This window comes from Triturus cristatus, chromosome 7 (assembly GCF_964204655.1).
Source record: "Triturus cristatus chromosome 7, aTriCri1.1, whole genome shotgun sequence".
Classification (NCBI taxonomy): Eukaryota; Metazoa; Chordata; class Amphibia; order Caudata; family Salamandridae; genus Triturus; species Triturus cristatus.
Window position 1 is genome coordinate 1,231,916,193 of NC_140590.1, and position 19,032 is coordinate 1,231,935,224.

The following is a 19,032-nucleotide window of genomic DNA, read 5'->3' on the forward strand; positions in this document are numbered from 1 at the left end:
ATCCTGTTCGAGATCACTGGCGATCCACAAACTGGAAAGGAGAAGATGTTGGACCTATCAAAGCTTGACACCAGACATCAGATTCATACAGAGAGGTTTGTTGGAATTATCTTAGGTCTCTGAGTAAAGAATCCACGTTTAATGTCTTGGAGACAGAAGAACTTTACAGAAACCATCTAGTAAAAACATGATTCCACCTAAACTTGAGGTAAATCCCATGCAATTTGCCAGTGTATGTGACTATTTCCTAAATCTTTGTAATGGAGCAGGAGTCTAGGGTCACAGGGGATGTGGTTCAAGGATGTACATATTATGGGAATGTTTCTTGAGTCTGGGGAGTTGAAATTGGCCAAGATTTGAAAATGTGCAAAAGTTTGACTGTTTTAACAAATGAAATCCACCAGTGGAGAATGAAGGTTATCTCAACTGCTTGGGCATTATAAAAGTTGCTAATGTAGATATAAAATATGGACACTCCCCTTACAGTACTGCAAGCTCTTGTCATTTCAGTAAGTATTGTGATTATACTCTCAAATCTTTGAGATAAATATGGCCTAAGGCAAAAAAATTGGGATGCATCATCTGCTTTTCTTACCACGTTGTGAAGGTCCAGTCAGCTGAATCCCTAAAAGAGAGGAATTAAAGCATCTTTACTTAATGTTGGGATAACAAGCTTCAAAGAGTTCATCTGCATTCTACAGAGTAACTGTAAAATTCCCTCACCTACTGTAGTATATTCAAACGCAGGACCCACCTACAATAACACAAACAACTCGCCTCACTCAGCATGAGCAGAGATCCACCGTTTACCTCGCACAGCAAAACGCAGACAATCCCCTCACCTACCATAGTATAGTTATATGCAACCCGTATCACCCACACCTACTTCAAGCAGAAACACATTTTACCTCACATTGTGTGACCACAGACATACCATTTACCACCCACTGTGTAGTTAGGTAGTAAGCATAGAGTCCTCAACTCCCACGGTGTACTCAAGCACAGATTGCTTCCCTACCTCTGTGCAATAAGATATGCACATCTCATCTCTCCTGGTAGAAGGTGGTTCTGTCACTAGGGGCCGCCCGGATTTTTCGCTTTTTGAGCACCTAATTGTTGAGCTTTTACTGTGGGGGAGCCTCATAATCTGGGACTCACCCACAGTGAACTCATAATGAAGGAGACTGCATGGAGGTTTTACTGGTGTCCCCCTGGCTTGACTAGGCCACTGCGCAGCAGCAGGAGTATGGGTCACCGGGCTGGTTACATGCAGACACATGTGTATATGCATGTGCACACGTTTATGGGCAGCGCAGGAGCGATTCCTGGCATGCGCAGTCCAGGAGCAGCTACAAATTGAATGGTGTGGCAGGACTTATGCCGAATTGGGTGGTGACATGGAATAGGCTTTATACACTGTGTGTTTTACTGTGTTTTCACTTCATTATTCCCCTATGGGGATGTGGGGCCCATGGCTAGAGTGACTTCCACAAGGCCTACAGATTCCAGACACGCACTAAAGTCCATTGTAGCGGATGTGAAAAGAAGTATTCTGCAGAGTCCAGTCATGTTTGTACTGCTTTTGGGTCATCCAGAAATGTCATATTTCTCTGAGTCCCTGGCTGGGGTCTGGCCTTGGCAGGTTAGATTAATGACCTTTCTTCCCAGAGCGAAGATCTTCCCTCCAAGGGAAAGGAGATAGGTGGAGCTACAGGCCAATCCATCAACCGCTGTCGCTGGGTGCCAGGCACCAAGCTGAACCAATGTGAAGGCAGCACTGGGGGAAGGGGAGCATGTGGCCAGAGACCCTGGATGGTGCCATTTTGAACAAACCCAGAGGCTGGACAAGAAGGAGGGAGCAGGGAAGTGATGTGTCGCTGTTTGATAGGCCAAACAGAGACTTCCTGCCAGCCCCCTACTCAACTTTTAAAAAGTGCTTGCACAGGAAGAGAAGCTCTCTCTGGGGTGTGGTCTAAAGAGGCGAAAGGTGCTGGAGCCTGGCAATGGGCAGTTGGAAGGGGAGACCCCCTGACTGCTCCCCAGGGCCCTAATGGCACCAGAAGAAGAGCCCAGGACCGGTGCGCAGAAGCAGGGGCCTATGCTCATGGAGAAGAGAGGCCCAGGAGCAGAATCAGGCGAAAGGCTGGCGCAGGGAGCCAGTGAAGAGCACTCCCTGCAGAATGCACCCCCCTCACAGGCCCTGAGGGCCAAGGAGAGTGTTTCCAGTGGCTGGAGCTGGCCGAGAGGAGCGAGAGGACATGAAAAGGACGCACATCGGACACCGGAGGGCCGAGATATGCCCCCCAGAAGGTAGGCGACCTTCGACCCTGCCTGAGACCACTAATGAAGCGCATGGGGCTCCGTCGCCGGTCACCATCAGGCCCCCGGGGTGGGTCAAGTCCCGGGGGCAGCCCCACCGAAGCTAGAGAAGGGGGGTGCGCCATCGCGCCCCCCCCCCTCTGTGAAGAGGTCCAGGGGCCCGGGACCCCATCCCCGGGCCCCGAAGCAAAGTCGGGGAGCGCCATCACGCTCCCCATGAAAATTGAAGTAGGGGGTGTCAGGAAGTCATGGAGGGGGCCTGGGACCCCATCCCCAGGCCCCGAAGATGGAGGGAGGTGGGGGAGTGCTGTCGCACTCCCCCAACGGCCGACAGACTGGCGGGAGCCTCCGTGTCTGCCCGCGCAGGCAGACCAGAAGACTGTGCCAGCTTCCACGGCCGCACACGGAGTTGCGGGCCGCATGGGGAGCCGGCGGGGGCAGCCGGGGGTGGGCTCCGTGTGCTGCCCTTCCTCGAGGATTGCCTGCTGGGGTCCCAGGTGGGGCCAGGAACCCCAACCCCCGCAACCAAGGAGGAGTTGCACGGGGCCCGGGTGGGACCAGGCCCCCAAAAATGAAGCGGATCGGCCGGGGGTGGGCTCCCCGTGCCGTACCCTCACCTGGGGGTCCGAGTGCGACCAGGCCCCCCACCGAGGCCCAGGAGGCAGCACGGAGCGCCATAAAGATGATCACGGCTCTCCCTGGCACAGCGGGAGAGCCGCTGCTTCCATATGCGAGCCTACCCATAATGCCTGCAGGGTCAAACCAGCGTGTTCTTTGCTTGTGGTGGCCCCAGGAGGACGGGGTCACCACCACATGAATGTGAAGGTGCTGGGGGAGCTGCTGGAGAGGCGCAGTCTCCCCCCCTGCACGAAGAGAAAAGTCCCACCCTAAGTGTCTTGGGGATTTGAAAGAATAACCCCTCAAGGGCTCAGCCAGCATTTAACTACTTCTGGACTGGAACTTTTGTTGTACACCTGAGGGTGAATTGAAAAGTGCATCATGGAATGAAGGGCTGAGTTGGGGATGTCTGGAGAAGGGCATCCCCTGGAGGTGAAGAAGTGTATTTGCACCAGAAATGCATTTACTCATGGTTATTTCTTTTAGAGGGACTAAAGTTCATGTTTTTAATGTGAAGTACATGTAAGGTGATGTCATAAGCAAAGTGGGTTTATGTTGCCAGAGATTCCTCCTAGGGTGTCTATCTGTATATGCGTAATCCTATGATTTTATCTGTGATGCCTTTAGGGACTGCAATTGCAATACATTCTAGTGATCCACAAATGTGATGAGTACTGTCATTCTAAAGTGTTGCTTAAACATGTATTCTTGCTGCTGCGCTTAGGTGAAGATCCCAGTCTGCTACCCTTAAGATATAGAGGTGCATACTTTATGGTCAGTAGGACATGCTCAGTCAGGGTTATAGGTCACCAAGGCAGGGTTACCTATTTTAAATGCTTGTTAAGATATTGGAGGAGAGGGTCGCCACTGGGATGGTGCTAGTGCGCCAGGCCCTCGCCCCAGGTTATGTGCAACCAACTGCATTGGGGGCAAGATGACGTGCATACATGGGAGTGGTGGTACTAGACCCCACCCCCCCAGCGGGTGGGGTGGAGATGTTATGCAATGTCACAAAGTAATTCCAACAGCTTATGTGTATTTGTAAATTGGTGCATAGTATTGAGTAGTGTGTGTGTTTAATAAATGTACTCTTACTTTTATAAAGCAAAGTACAGACTGGACAATCAATTATTGAGTGTTATATTTGCGCACCTGCAAATGGCGATTACTAGCCCACACCACCTCCCTTGAGTAAGCCCCAGACTGCTCTGCAACGCTACCCTCTGAGAGTCAGGCGCTACAATTTGGTGTTTGGTTCCCAGTGAAGGACAAATGTAGTCATTTTATTTGTGCAGGCCTCACAGATGCTGCCTCATTATTCAACATTGGTGGCAGCGGTGGGATGTAGACCTATCCCAGAAGACCGCATCAGTGCTGAGGCACTGTACCCTTGTCCAGAGAAGTGGCAGGCATAGTGTTGCATGCCCAAGGGCAAATGTGGGCCTAGTTAGGCTGAGTCCATGTAGACCATGAGTGACCTAGAAGCATCTAGCCTAGAGCCTGGATGGTTCTTGGGGTAGTATGGGACCCCTGTCATGGGTGGAGATTTCATGGATGGGAGGAGTAGGTGGTCTGAGCGGATAACTGGTGAGGAAGGGGGGTCTGGTCAGAACCCTTTATAACTAGTTATCGCTGACTACGGGAAGTGTACCCATGTAGAGTGGCTACTTCTTCCCTGTAGGGTTCAGGGACAAGTCTCTCCCCTTCCTCTGCTCATCCCCCCCGTCAGTGTAATCAGCAGTTGATCCCTCTCCTCACATAGATGAGCAGAAAAAATCCTGCAACTCTCACCGCGGGGTACTTGTCAGTTTGGATCAATTTTCTTCTAGGGTTCTCCCCCCCAGATTTGTTAACCGTTCACTGGAGTGGGTGATAGGCCCTGCCTGTGATTGTACATCTTCTTCAGAACCTTTCTGAATTTCCCTGTATTTCAGGGTCTGTTGCAAGAAAACACTCTCTCTACATCTTGGAGCACCATGTTTTTCAGATGGTTGGCAATGCAACGAGCACAACCTGACCAAATGCTACATATTTCCATAGAGACAATAAAATGAGCAGTGCTTCCCCTTACTCCATGGGTTATTAGCACTCTAGGTGGTGTATTGATGTTCTACAAAGTAAAAAATATTTATATGGTCCTTCCTGCCTTTTTCATTCATTATATTTTCATCCTAACCACCTTCTTTAGTCTCTTGTCCTACTTTATTTTGATATTCCCTACATTACTTTCCTATACCTCTTTCTTCCTTCAGTCCATGCCACCCTCATTTCCACTTCCATTGTTTAATCAAAGCTCCTTTTCTTCATTCCATGTTTTCACTTCCTAACTTCCTTGGTTAATTTCCCACATAGACTTACTTCAGAGGTCTTCAAACTTTTTTATTGTGAGCCCCCCCTAAGCAAAATGTTTTGAGATCGGGCCCCCCTCCAAAACTTTATGACAAGGATTGGGGGAGCGGGAGGAACATGGCTGCATGCAGGGAGCAGAGTTTACGAGATGATTTCAGAAATATTTTTTCTATAGCTTATGAATTGCACCAAATATGAGACTTATAAAACAGCAAAATCCCAAACAAACTGCTCCACATAATTGGGGTTTTGTGAGCCCCTCACACTCTTTGACCCCAATGCAACTATACCTGCTGCACTAATGATAACTGCAGTCCTGAGTAGCAGGCTATCTCCTTTGCCTTTTTTACCTCTTCCCCTCCATGATGGATCATCACCCTCGGTCCTAATGCTTGAAAGGACAATAAGCTCTGATGCCCCTTTTTTTAAAAGGTAGACAGTCATAATTGTGATGCAGTGGGCCCCTCAAATCCCTGGGCCCCAGTCCTGCTGCATCTGCTCCTTTATGAGAACCAGCAGTAGCCACTTACACACTTGGCAGCAGTACCAGCTTCACTAATAAATGTACCTTTTAAAAAAAAAAAACACTTATATTGTGCCCTTCTTTGGGGTATCTCTCTGAAGAAGCGGTCTCTGGCCATTTGTAAACATAAAAATGAGTCCGCATACAGTGCTCCCTATTCTGGGCCTTCTCTTTGACAATATTTATGAATCTCGCTCCTTTCCTCTGTCTCCTAGACCATTACTGTGAGGCCCCAAGGATCGAGAGGATTAAGGCTTTGCATCTGAATGCACCCTGCTGGCTTTCTACCTGCCACCACATGGACTCAGCTTTCACAAAAAACACTGCCCCTGAATGGTTAATACTGACTTTGAGATGCCTCTGCCTGAAATCGAAGTGTGGGTGGTAGTGCAGAAAGTTAAAAAAGAAACCATGGAATTATGAGTTTCTGCAGCAGCAGCAGCGTTTTCCACATAATTATCAGTGTACTGCATTTCTGCATAATCTGCAGATTTCAACAAAGAAATCTTGATTCTAGCTCAAACGGAATAAAAGTTACTTAAAGCGTGACAAAGTGTTCCGGAGCAGTGGAAGGCCCTTTGCAAAGATTGACTGGTAATCTTGTAGTTGCTTACTGCTGTATTTGGATGCTACACTGGTACTAATGAGGTGAAATATTTCCCCTGACAGCGTTACGGTAAGTTAAAATGACAAAATAATGAAGTAATGCTAACCACAAAATGTGGCGCATTGTGCCGCATAATTTACCTTTTCTTGCTGCATAATTTAGTCAAACCTGCCGCATAATGTTGTCCTCTTCTGCTGAATAATTCCAGTGGATCTGCTTAAAGCTTTATGGTGGCAAAGATCTATTCTTTGTAATATTCTTTGTAGATGTAATGTAAAGGAGTTATCATTTGGGATCTGGAATAGTGGAGACACTTTAAAAAATGTCTGCATTAGATACAGTTTGATTACTTATTACTAAAAAGTATGTTTTGTAAGAACTTGTTTTATTTCAATCACTGCATCATTTTGCAGCGGCGTAGCTTAGAGTATGTAAATACTGTTTTACAATAATGACTTACATATTCACAGTGCTTTCTGCCACAGGCTGGGACCTCTTGGCACTAGAAACAGGGCCATTAGAATTATGCGGCAGGAGAAGGCCAAATTATGCAGCATGGTTGACTACATTTTGCAGCAAGCAAAGGCGAATTATGCTGCATATTTTGTGATAGCATTACTGCACTATTTTGCTATTTTTACACTTGTTAACATTGTCCTGGCCTTTATTGCCCCTCATAAGTACCACATTAACACTCACATATAGCAATATGCAACAGAAAGGTGACCAGTCAACCTTTATAAAGGGCCTTCCACTGTGAGGTAACATGTGTTGCTGCATTTTTTAATCTGCAAATTATGCAGCAGACGATAGATTATGTGGCAAATGCGGGAAAACCATAACTATGCGCTGTGAGTGCAGGGTGAGCGTGAAAGTGAAGGGTGAGAATGAGGAGTGAGTTGTCTGAATGCAGGGTGAATTCCCAGACACTTGAAGTTAATCAGCATGTTATTGACGGGGCATAGGGTTTCAGATATAAATTAAACTATTGCTATTATGGAATTAATCAGGGAATCGAGGGTGAAGGAAATAAATAATGTGCTGATCCTGCAGCAAACTTCCAGTCTTATGATTAGGATTGCCAGCTCATTATTTTGATGTTGCAGACGGTACAAAAATAAACAGTCACCTATTTTCAGCACTTATCTGTGCGTACTCAGAAAAGCAAATATAGCACTTTTAAATGTGTTCTAGGGCTGCCTGCATGTTTCATGACTGAAAATAAAAGGAACAGACAGAAAGTCAAATTACAAATGAATACATACTTTTTTATTTAAGACCCTATTTAGTGTCAAAGCAAGGTATTTGCAGGCTCTTTAAACATACATGGCTGGCATTTTTTCTATTGGCAACCCTTTTTCATATTCCTTTTCATGAAATGCATTTTCACACTACAGCAGTAAATTTACAATACAAATGTAAGGAAGAGGCAGAGTTGGGGCCCAGGGGGTACTGGAAAAAGAAAAAAAAACTAAGCCTCAGTAACCAGTTTCCAAAGGTATGCAAATGGTCTTTAAAGACCTGTGAGAAACTCAGGCGTGCTGGAGTCTTAATAAGACTCCAGACTCTGCCCAGTCGAGCCCCCAGCAGCACACCCACTGACCTTCCCATGGCACTCTAAGGGCTTCGGAGAAAATGAAGACAGCCTGGAAATGCAGCAAATAAACATCGCTGCACTTCCAGGCGTCTTTATTTACATGTGCTTACAGAGGCCTTTGCGCCCCCGGGGAACCCATCCACGCCCCCCCAGGGGGGCATGCCCCACAGTTTGAAGACCTGTGCCTTACTTCATATTATATGTACCTTTTTGCCATTTCTTTCCATTCTTTCATTCAGTCCATTTCTATCCTCCTTTCCCACACTGTGAGCTTGTACATGAACAAAACAAGTTTTTTCTCCTCTGTCCTCCCCTCCCTCTCTCATCTCCTCTCCCCGTTCCTTTCTATCCATTTACTTTTACAACTCTCTCATCTTCTCTCCTCTTCTCTCCTCTTTTCTCCCCTGCCTTCAAATATGCAATATTTCCTTTGTTCAATTATTTCAATCCTTAATTTCTTTGTTGCGTTGTTTTTAATTAACACAATCCTGTATTTGTAAACTTCACTTGAGCAATAGGATATTTGTTTCACAATTTCATGTTTCCTACACACTGCTATTAGAGATATATGTAAATGATGAAAGAATTAGCTATTTGCCCCTGGTGCCAATATTTAAGAAGAGGTGGTGAGGTCTCAGGTGTAGTCAGGGTGGTGGTTGAGCTAGGTCTGGATTCTGTAGCTCTCCTTTTGGAACAAACTCCCGGTGAACATCAGACGGTCCCCGACCCTGCACGCGTTCAGGAAGGACCTCAAGACCTGGCTCTTCGACTGATCCGGAGCTGCCCCCCCCTCCCTCCCCCTACCCCTCAGCGCCTTGAGACCCTCACGGGTGAGTAGCGCGCTATATAAACCCCATATTGATTGACTGATTGTAGATGTAGCTGTGTGGACTATTGGACTATTGGACTTGTTTGTTTGGCTTGAAGTGGTGGAACTGGAGGTGAATGTGGAAAGGGCTGCCACTGTCTAGGCAGACTTACCAGTACTTGTGGCAGTGTAGCCTGCAAATGAACTAGTTATGTTGGTCATGGTCGCTGTAGAGGTTGAGCTGTTTACAGTGGCGGCATACACAGTAGATTTTTTGTTGGTGGCTCTAGGGGTCAGATCAGGAGTGATGGGAGGGTTGGAGGTGAATGCAGAAGTCGTGCCCACATTTGTTGTATTTGGGGTGGGTGCTGAATTGAATTCCACTTCCGGAACATGTTGCTTTATCCAGGCATCATAGGCAGTGACCAGGGTGTAGACCCCAGGGTGGTTTGGCAAGGCGCAGCCATATCCCCAGCTCACCACTCCAGCAAGGAACCAACTGCTGCCCAACTTGCACACTAGTGGCCCTCCAGAATCCCCCTGGTACAAGAATAAAAGGCAAGTTAGTGCATTTGAATGGTAATCCTCAAGAAATCTCACAAACACCTATACTGTTCCTTGTTGTCCTCAATTTTGCTTACAGTGATTTCTCACAAGATGTGTGAAACATCCAAACAGTTTTCCAACTGAAAATATTTCAACTAAGAGGGAAGCAACAGTCTGATTACTAACAAGATAGCGACTGAGATTTTCTGCACCTGGATTGTAGTGCCCCTTTATCTTCTGTTTATCTATTGCAAAAATAGAGAAATGTGCACCCTCTCCTTTCCCTCTTTCACTCAACCTGTGGGACCGATGCTGCTGGCTGAATCGTTTTTCATCTTTGTTGGGATGGAGTGGGACAGCCAAAATCACTTATTGGTAATCTTAATTTTTCAGAATCAGTTTCTACCACGTACCAGTCCTTAATTCATGAGGAGTTACCATGTCCTTGAGACAGGCTATGAAACCAATTACAGCTTCCAAAAAAGATGATCACCTTTCTTTGTTGTTTCCAATCTTAGACTGAAAATATATAAAAAAGTATTTACAAGGTCAATAGGTTTTACCTTAGCAATCAGATTGGATAGTTATTTTTTTATAGCAAGCATATGACACAAAAATAAAAATGAGAAATAAAAGAAAACAATCTAAATGTGGTGGCCACATCCTTACAATAAAAATTCTAAATGAAAAATAATTAATACAATTTTAATTGCATAGTAGAGGGTTTTCTAGGAGGCGGGAGCACTTGTGACAAGTAAAGAAACCCCGTGTACAGTGGTTCTTAACCTTTTGACTTCTGTGGAACACTATTTAATCAATACTGGAACCCGGGGACCCCTACTGAATGATTATTGGAATCCGGGTATCCCCACAGGCTCATTACTAGAAGCTGGGGACCACAACGTAAGAATTTTCGATGATTTCAACTGTGAAACACTACGCACAAAATACAGAAACCAGCATTTATCAAACAAACATACAAACGATAAAATGTTTTATTTAAGGTAGCATCTATTTACCAGGTTTCTGGGTAAATGGTGAATTTCTTCTCCTATTTACATGGCCGCTGACTAAATAATAGAGATTCTGCACTGTTTGGCCGACAGCCGTACAAATAGCGAAGAACCTTCACTATTTACCCAGTCACTGGCTAAGTAGTAGAGATTCTAGACTGATTGGCGGTGCAAATAGCAGATAATAGTTTTTATTTATCCAGCTGCTGGGTAAGTAGTAGAGATTTCGCAGTGTTTGGTCGATGTCCATGCAAATAACAGAAAGACTTCATTATTTATCTGCCCGATGGCTAAACAGTAGAGATTCTGAACTGTATGGCTGGTGACGGTGGAAATAGCAGAAAAACTCCACTATTTACCTAGTCACTGGTTAATAGAAGAGATTCTTTATTGTCCGGGTGGTGGCCGTACAAATATCAGGAAAACCTAAATATTTACCCGACTGCTGACTAAATAGTAGATATTTTATACGGCGCAACTGGCAGCCTTGCAAATAGCAGAAAAACGTCACTATTTGCCCAGGAACTGGTTAAATAGGAGAGATTCTGCACTGTTCATCCGAAAGCTGTGCAAATAGCAGAAAAACATCAATATTTACCAGTTTAGTTGCTGAATAGTAGAGATTCTGTGCTGTTCGGCTGGCAGCCATGCAAAAAGCAGAAGAACGTCACTATTCACCTGGCAGCTGGCTAAGCAGCAGAGATTCTGCACCCTTTGGCCGGCAGCCTCGTAAGTAGCAGACAAAAACCTCCCTATTTACCTGGTCGCTGTCTAAATGGTAGAGATTCTGCACTGTTTGGCTGGCAGTTTTTGGAAACCTTCACCCCAAATCCCCCTTTCCCCTCCCCTTATCCCCCTCCCCCATGAGGCTCCATTTCAGAAACAATTGCAAAAGTCTTTTTAGAGGTCTAATAACATTTCCAACAGAAAAAGCCTAATGATATCTACTTTTGTGTGTGTTTTTGCCACATGAGGCTCTTGGTACTAAAATTGGCTTTTATGCTGACACTAACTTATAAGTCTAAAGGTCCCAAATGATTGAATGTTTCCAAGTTATTTTGACCGACATAACAACGAGATGGTACTCATCCCCTAGTCTTCCTTAGTTATTCTGGCCCAGTTGTACTTGTCCTATTCCTTGTGGCTGTGGTCGTCCTAGGCCTTCTAGCGTTTCACCTCTTGGTCCTTATTCTGCTACTTTTTATCCTCCTCCTCCAATGACTTTAGTCAGGTACAGCCTCCCAACTCTGTCACGTAGATGTATTCTCATGAGTGAATAAACCATTATATTTGTTACTATTATAATATTATAATATTGAATATTCTTTGCTACAGCCAAATACTCCCAGACTGAAGCGCAAAATATCTGTGTCACATCCTGAAGCTTGTTTAATTTTTTCATGTCTTATTTGAATATTAAAATAACGTAAATGTTTTTATTCAAATTTGATTTTATGTTTTTTTCATCTGTAAACAGCTTATCCTAATTCATGCACTTACCTTTCTACAATCTATTGTACACTTTTTATGCATTTACTCACAAATACTTCACACGTTACATCCCCATTACAAGATGGCCACCACACTACCATTGTCTGGAGTCCCTTTTTTCTCTATGGCCGGCTACATAAGGATATTCTTCGCATTGTTTATCCAGCTACTAGTCAAGTTCTACATCATCTCTTTAGTCTTTGGCCAGCTAAACAGCAGCGATTATGTACTATTTTGCCAGACCCTGGGTAAATTGCAGAGACTTTATACTATTTGGAGGGCAGCAGGGTAAATGGACACTTCCTTTATTTAATTGACAAGCAAATATGAAAAAAAGCAAATTTTTCACTTTAATAGGAAGGATGGAGCATTTTTAAATTTAATTGAGGTCACTCATCATCCAAATTACACTCTGTTTGATGCACTTGTACTGCCCCACAAATCAATATGAAGATACTAACTTAATTTTCATCCTCCAGTTTCTACTTCTTTCAGATTTACAGGACATTTTAACAATTTCAACTTGACATTTTGCTTCTTTATTTTCATAGACCTTATTAATCTGCTAATATTATTTCATTTTCCAAGCAGTGGCGGACCCCCTGAGTAGGCTTCGCGGACCACAGTTTAGGGAAGCTGTTCCCTAGTAGATTTAATGCACATTACCCATTACAGGAAACTATGATTATTAGTAGCGCAAAGAGATTGTACTATTGAATTTGATAAATTATAACTAAATGTATATTTCAATCACACAAGTATCAATAATAAAAATATAAAGCAAAGAATGGCAAAGGCAATTGGACTCAATTTGTAAAAGCTTTTTAGAATCAATCATTTTTATTGCGTGTTGCACGATCAAAGTTACACAGCTCAACTGCCTACAACCATCGGCCGGCAGAGCGTAACGGAATGGTCAGTACACAGCGTACAGGTCTACAGCCCAGAGGGCGACCCCGCGAAGAGACGTTTCAGCTCATAGCATACCTACAAGGCAACTGCTCAGATACCACTTTTATAAAAAATAAAGGAACAAGAAAATAGACAAACACCCAAGCCCTCCACCCCCCCAAGACCCCCCACCCCCACCCCCTCCGTATCAGTCTCTGGCTCCCCAACCTAGTCACCCGAGGCCATCGGTCACAGCTCAGGATAATTCAGACTACACTTGTGGCCCCCGCCGGTTCCAAAGGAATGAGCTGGAGAATATGTGAGTATTTTGGGCACGTTACTTCCCTCATTTCCTTGGAGAGGAGCTGCAGGAATGGACCCCAGAGCTTTGCGTATTCTGACCCTTTCCCATCAATGCTGAGTGAGAGGTGCTCCTTTGCTAAGAGGTGCCAGAGTCTCTGGATCCAATCCCGCGGGTCAGGTGCGACCGAGGAACCCCATTGCACCAGGAGAACCTGCCGCGCTGCAAGCAACGCTAACGCAATTTGTCTGCCCCTCAGCGAGCGTAAAAGAAAGGATTTGGGATGAGGGAGGCCCAACAACGCGTGCTCAGGTTCCCGGGGGAATGTAATCTGAAATGCCTCGTCAAGATCATCAAGAACCACTGATCAATACCGCACCAGTTTCGGGCAGTGCCACAGCAGGTGTACCAGGGTGCCAGGAAGGCCACACCCCCGCCAGCCGAGGCCTAACTTAGTTCCATCCCAAGAATTGATACGCGCCGGTGTATAGTACCAATAAGCAACCAATTTATAGGCAGATTCCACACCCGCAGTGTTAGAGGCAGTGTGATGGGTGCGGTAGAAGATATTCTCCCATTCTTTGTGCATCAGAGGGCGCCCTAATTCAGTCTCCCAGCGAACCTCTGCCTTCGACCGCTGGTTCTTAGGATGCGCCACAATCATTGCATACAATTCAGATATGAGCTTACGGTCATCCTTTTTGCAAACTAACCAGCGTTCGAAAGTGGTCAAGGGACGAGACATCAAAGTGAAGTTAGAAGGTTGGGTCACCCAGTGCACCAGCTGCGAGTAATGGAAAGCGTCGGACTTCGGCAAATTAAAATAGTCTTTGCGCAATTGAGAGAAGGGGATCAAGCCATACAGGTCAAAGAGGGAGCCCACCCTTTTACACCCCTCCTCCCTCCAACGATGAAAGACCGGGGACGCGCACCCCGGCGGGAAGTCGGGGTTGTCCACAATAGGTGTCATAGGGGAGGGAAACGTAGTCCAACCCTTGCGCCCCGCTAACTGATCCCACGCTTTGAGAGTCGGCGAGGTCACTGGCGATGAATAGAGACCCCATGCCGTGTGCTTGCGTGGAAGCCAAAGTTGACGCCAGACATTACAGCCAGCTACTGTCTAGTCCATAAAGTTCATGTGTTTGCTGGACAGTGACCTGTTCCACTCCGTGACGTAGCGTAGACAAGATGCTTGATAATAAGCACCAATGAGCGGGAAGCCCAGCCCCCCCCACGGCTTTCAGCGAGGTAACAAGTGATAATGCGAGCCTCGGTCTCCTGTTGTTCCATAGGAATTTATTAAGGAGCCCCTGCAATTTCTGAAGGGTGCCCGGCGGAGGATGCACTGGGAGCATCTGAAACAAATAAAGGATAGGTGGGAGCCCAGTCATTTTTACTGCCGCTAGTCTCCCGTACCAGGCCAGATTGAGACGAGACCAGTCGGAGAGCGATTTGGAAGTTTGATCCACCAACAAGTTATAATTGAGGGAGACAGTTTTAGTGATAGAGGAAGTCAGCCGGATGCCCAGGTATGTAATGCCGGAGTGCACCCACTGAAAGTCAAAGTCTCGTTGCAGGTCCTGGACCTCATCGTCAGGGACAGAAAGATTAAGAATTTGTGATTTTGAGAAGTTCACTTTAAACCCTGCCACCAAATCCAAGAAGCTCCGTCTCCAAATACCGCAGTGTGGAGTGAGGTTGGGTAAGCGAAAGCATAACATCGTCTGCATACAGACTAATTTTGTGGGTGTCAGCGCCAAACTTAATTCCCACTATATCCGGGCAAAAGGCTCCATATAGAGCGCAAAAAGTAGCGGGGATAAGGGGCAACCCTGCCGCATCCCCCTGGAGATGGGAAAAAGGGGAGACTTACACCCATTCACTCTCACCGATGCCTTAGGGGCGGCATAGAGACATTGCACCCATCGAACAAAATTCTCACCAAGCCCAAAGGCCCGCAAGACTGTAAACAGATAGTCCCAGTCCACCCGATCAAAGGCCTTCTCTGCGTCGATGGAAAGGAGAAAGGCCTGGGCTCGAGATCGGTGAACCAGGTCTATAAGGTGAAGAGTTTGGTATTATCCCCGCCCTGTCGCGTTGGAAGAAAGCCGGATTGGTCCGGATCAATGATACCGTCCATCAGGGGATAAGTTGCACCGCTAGGGTACTCGCAAAGAGCTGTGCATCAATGTTTAAAAGGGAAATCGGCCGGCACGAGCCACATTCTCTCGGGTCATTCCCAGGTTTAAGGATGACCGTAATCGCTGCCTCTGACATGGAGGGTGTTACTTCTCCAGTGTCAAGGAAAGAGTTGAAAAGACGAGTTAAAAGCGGAGCCAGCTCTACGCAGAAAGTTTTAAAAAACAGAGCTGAGAAGCCATCTGGCCCCGGAGATTTGGCAATCTTTAAACGGGCTATCGCTGATATGACTTCCTCTATGTGAATAGCGGTATCCAAAGCGCCGGCCGACGATTTAAACAACGGCGTAATGTGGCAGGACGTGAGGTAGTCCGCCATCCCTTCCGAGCTTGGCGCCTCTCTACTGTATAAGCTCTGATAGAAATGATGAAAGGAATCCACAATAAGGGTGTCTGTGGTGTGCTCAACCGCCTGGGAGTCCCTAATGGACTGGATCGCTGACCTCTGTGTGCACGCTCTCAGCCTATGGGCTAACATCTTCCCCCCCTTATCCCCACTAAGGTAGAATTTATGTCAAAGTCCTAGAAGGGCATGCTCAGCTCTATCTAAGTCTAAATGTTTCAGCTCCCTCCAAACCCTAGGGGCCCCCGTCCGTTTGTGCACGGACTCTAAAACTCTCACCTCCTCCTCCAGCTCCGCTCGCTTAGCTTTACGTACACGCGTAAATGCTGCAGCCAGCGCAATGAACTCCCCCCGCACCACTAACTTCAGGGCTTCCCATACTGCCGCTAAAGACGTACTCCCCTGGTCATTATCTGCGAGGTAAGTGATGATAGTGTCCCTTATTCGAGTAACAACCGATTCCGAGTGGAGCAGGGAATCGCGAAGGCGCCATCCAGGGGGTGGCGGGCGCTGGCCGTGGGAGGTGAGTTGTACCGAAATGAGGGCATGGTCTGAAAGTGAACGGAGGGAGATAGTCGCTGCAGATAAGTGGGGCAGAAGAGAGGTTGAAGCTAAAAAGTGGTCAAGGCGGGCATAGATTTTGTGCGCTGCGGAGTAGTAGGTGTAATCTCGCTCAGTGGGGTGTTGTACGCACCAGACATCATTCAATCCGCCATCAATCAACCATTGCCTCCCCCCCTGTGATAGCGCGCCCGTTCGATGGGACCGTTGCTCAGACCTATCCATATGCAGATCCATCACCACATTCAAGTCTCCACCCACCAGGAGAGATGCATCCGAAGAAGCCAGAACCTCAGAGAGGGCCGCACGCAGGAAGGGTTCTTGTCGTTCGTTCGGGGCATATAGTGACCCTATCGTCAGCTGTGTGTCCCCCCATTGTACGCGGACAGCCAGGAACCTACCCTTAATATCAACTACCTGGGAGAGTACTTTGCAGTGAGCATGTGCGCTAAAGAGGATTGCCACCCCATGGTTCTTAGCCGGGCCTGAGGACCACAATTGTAATGGGAAGCGCTTGTCTCTCATCTGTTTAGTGTCTTTAGAGAGGAGATGGGTCTCCTGAAGCAGACACACATCACCCTCCGCGTTTTCCAGGAGGGACATGATGGCAGAGCGCTTAATAGGGCTATTCAATCCCCTGACGTTCAGACTCACAACCTTTAAGGTCCTACCCATAGTAGTCAGAGAAGAAGGAGCGATTATCTAGTCGCTCAGTGCCAGAGATATGAGACGGGTAAGAATGCAGTGACCACGGTCCATATATCCACCATGCCTGATTGAGAACTGATGTGGAGCCCCAAAGCAACCCCATAACCCCAACAAAACCCCCTTACTAACCCATACTACAAAACAAACACATGAAAGAATAGGACGCAGAAGCCCCGTAAAGGGACAACAGTCTGTCATGTAGATCAAACGGTGAGGGGAACATGGCGCCATTCTGATTTACGCAACGCACCTGAGACAATATAAATCCAACACACAAGGGACAGATGATGGTACTAACGCTCAACAGAGTACATCCCTCCTCCAGCGCCGAGAAAGAGCCCACCTGATGCCATCTGTGTGTAGCTCAAGGGACGCCGGTATTATCCGTCACCTGCGCCACCGATGTAACAGCCGCCTCTCTCTCCATGAGACTAGTGGATATGTCGGGCTTCGAAGACTGAGGGATTTCCCGACACGCTGCCAGTCGCCGGAGCGCCTGTGCCAACGCGGGGGGGACCAGTGTTCCCAGACTGAGAAGAAGACCGTTCCAACCCTAGGACATCGTAGGCGACGTCCAGAGAACGGATCTGCAGGAGCTTGCCATGATATTTGAAGATAAGTTGGAACGGGTGGCCCCACGAATAGGGGATGCCTTGCTCACACAGATGGTTAGTGATGGGCTTAAAATCTCTGCGTTTGACAAGGGTGGAGGCCTCTAAGTCCTGGAAGAGTGCTGGTTGATGGTCCCGAAATTGCACGGGGTTGACGTCGCGGGCCTTCCGAAGGATTCGCTCCTTAAGTTGGAAATCGTGGACACACACCAGTATGTCCGGCGGGAGAGCTTTAGCACCTCTCGGCAAGCCAACACGGTGGACACGGTCCAGCTGTATTTCCTGTTCCTCGCTGTCCCCCAGGATCTGTCGAAAAAGCTGCCTGACATACTCACGGAGGTTATCTCCTTCCCCTTTCCATGGCACCGCCCGGATTCTTATATTGTTACGTCGGGAACGTTTTTCCAAGTCCTCAACGTGGGCTTGAAGATCTAGGTTTTGCTCCGTGAGGCAAATGACATCTTGCTGGAGCTGGTGTAGATCGTCTTCCTGCCCCAAATCATGCTCCTCCAGGGTAGAGACTCGTTCCCCAATGGCGTCCACGTCACGCCGTACCTCCCGCAGGTCAGAGGAGAGCTAAGAGCAGAGCTCCAGAATATCCTCTTTACTGGCCGAGAATAATTCGACCATAAAAGTTTTGGTCGCCGGCTGATCATTATCCTCAGGCTGCGGCGATTGGGAGTCCGATTGGGAGGCGGACGAACCTGTCGATTTCTGCAGGAGATCTTTCAGGGGCTTATCTCTCCTGTTCCTGGCGGAAGACATGTCGGCTAAGGCAAAGCCTATGTAGAGGAACTGGAGGCATAGCAAGAAGCGAGAACAACCCTCCAGAGAGCAAGATCGAAGCCCACCCCCAGCGGAATCCAGACCCAGTACCAAGGAAAATCAGCAAGCTACTAATGCACAGAACCAACCGGCCCACTAGGCAATCCACAGAGGGATGAGTCAAAGTCTGTTATATGTGTTAACTTACCTTTCCTTTGTTTATCTCGTGCTTGCATGCACGAGATCATGTACTTGTTGTTTTACAAACCCTTGGTTCATGGCACGATCACAGTGTTCTAGAATAGAACATGTGATCGGTCCCATGAACAAAGAGGAGACAGTTGTTGGTGGTCTGCTGGAGCCTGAAGTCGTGTAACCAGCGGTGCTTCCTTTTCTTCTTATTAATGGATCAAATCTTATCCTGAACCATATTTCGTCTCTTGGACATTACTCAACAAAGTCCTATGCGCAGCGTGGATATATATCCAGAATGGAGGAGAGGCCTTCACGCCTGCCTCCGCTCACGGGACTCTCCCAGCCACAACCCCGCAACGTGCGCAGGGAACAGCCAAGGCGGACCCCACCAAGGCGCCAAAAGCCCCTACTGCTCCCAAAGCACAAGGCACCCTACAACCAGCTGAAAATCCGGAGGGAGCGACCAGTCTAGTAGAAGCTCCAAAGCAGGAGGGGGGGAGGGAGGGGGAGCACGACCCCACAACCAGGGAACGCCCCACAGCGCTCAGCGGGGCCCCCTCCGCTCGCCTGCCGGGCCACCCACCACAA

The 19,032-nt window shown here is 47.3% G+C and overlaps 1 protein-coding gene across 1 annotated transcript in view; it reads right to left on the reverse strand.

Moving 5' to 3' along the window:
• Window positions 1-8,980: 8,980 nt before the first annotated feature.
• The window catches only part of LOC146811692 (serine protease 27-like), an 88,446-nt gene continuing 78,394 nt past the window's right edge, over window positions 8,981-19,032 (reverse strand). Inside the window, exon 6 of the mRNA XM_085615100.1 lies at window positions 8,981-9,361. Within this exon, the coding sequence (XP_085471226.1) occupies window positions 8,981-9,361 (381 nt within the window). The remainder of the gene's footprint in view (window positions 9,362-19,032) is intronic.